General features: G+C 63.4%; 1 protein-coding gene across 1 annotated transcript in view; it reads right to left on the bottom strand.

Moving 5' to 3' along the window:
• The window catches only part of EMH_0052590 (uncharacterized protein), a gene marked incomplete at both ends in the record, with an annotated part of 5,015 nt that overhangs the window by 1,941 nt on the left and 2,609 nt on the right, over positions 1–465 (bottom strand). Inside the window, one exon of the mRNA XM_013496890.1 lies at positions 3–460. Within this exon, the coding sequence (XP_013352344.1) occupies positions 3–460 (458 nt within the window). The remainder of the gene's footprint in view (positions 1–2; positions 461–465) is intronic.

Genomic DNA, 465 nt, shown 5'->3' with positions numbered 1-465 from the left:
TCAGGACGAGGGAGACGGCTGCTGCTGCTTACTCCAGGCGATCCCCCGCTTGCTGCTGCTGCTGCTGCTGGTGCTGTTGCTGCTGCTGTTGATCCTGCTGCTGCTGCTGCAGCAGCAGCAGCAGGAAGCAGCTTACGGGGTGTACTGGTAGGAGAAGCAGGGCTCCTTGGCTCGGTGCCGCTTCTGCTGCTGAGGCGGGGACGCACGCAGTCTAGAGGGCTACGCCAGCTGCTGCTGCTGCTGCTGCTGCTGCTGTTGCTGCTGCTGCTGCTGCTGCTGCGGGTTGGCGTCTGCCGCGCAGGGGAGCCAACAGATAAACCTGGAGTCCTAGAAGGAGATGCTGCAGTTGGTGTTGCTGCTGCTGCTGCTGCTGCTGCAACTGCTGCTGCTGATGTTGCCGATGGGGGGGTTGATGCAGGGGAGAAACGCGGGGACGCTGCTGCTGCTGCTGCTGCTGCTGCTGCT

The sequence above is a fragment of the Eimeria mitis genome, genomic scaffold, assembly GCF_000499745.2.
Source record: "Eimeria mitis Houghton genomic scaffold, Emh_scaff2358, whole genome shotgun sequence".
Taxonomy (NCBI): domain Eukaryota; phylum Apicomplexa; class Conoidasida; order Eucoccidiorida; family Eimeriidae; genus Eimeria; species Eimeria mitis.
This window is presented reverse-complemented; position numbering and strand designations above follow the sequence as displayed.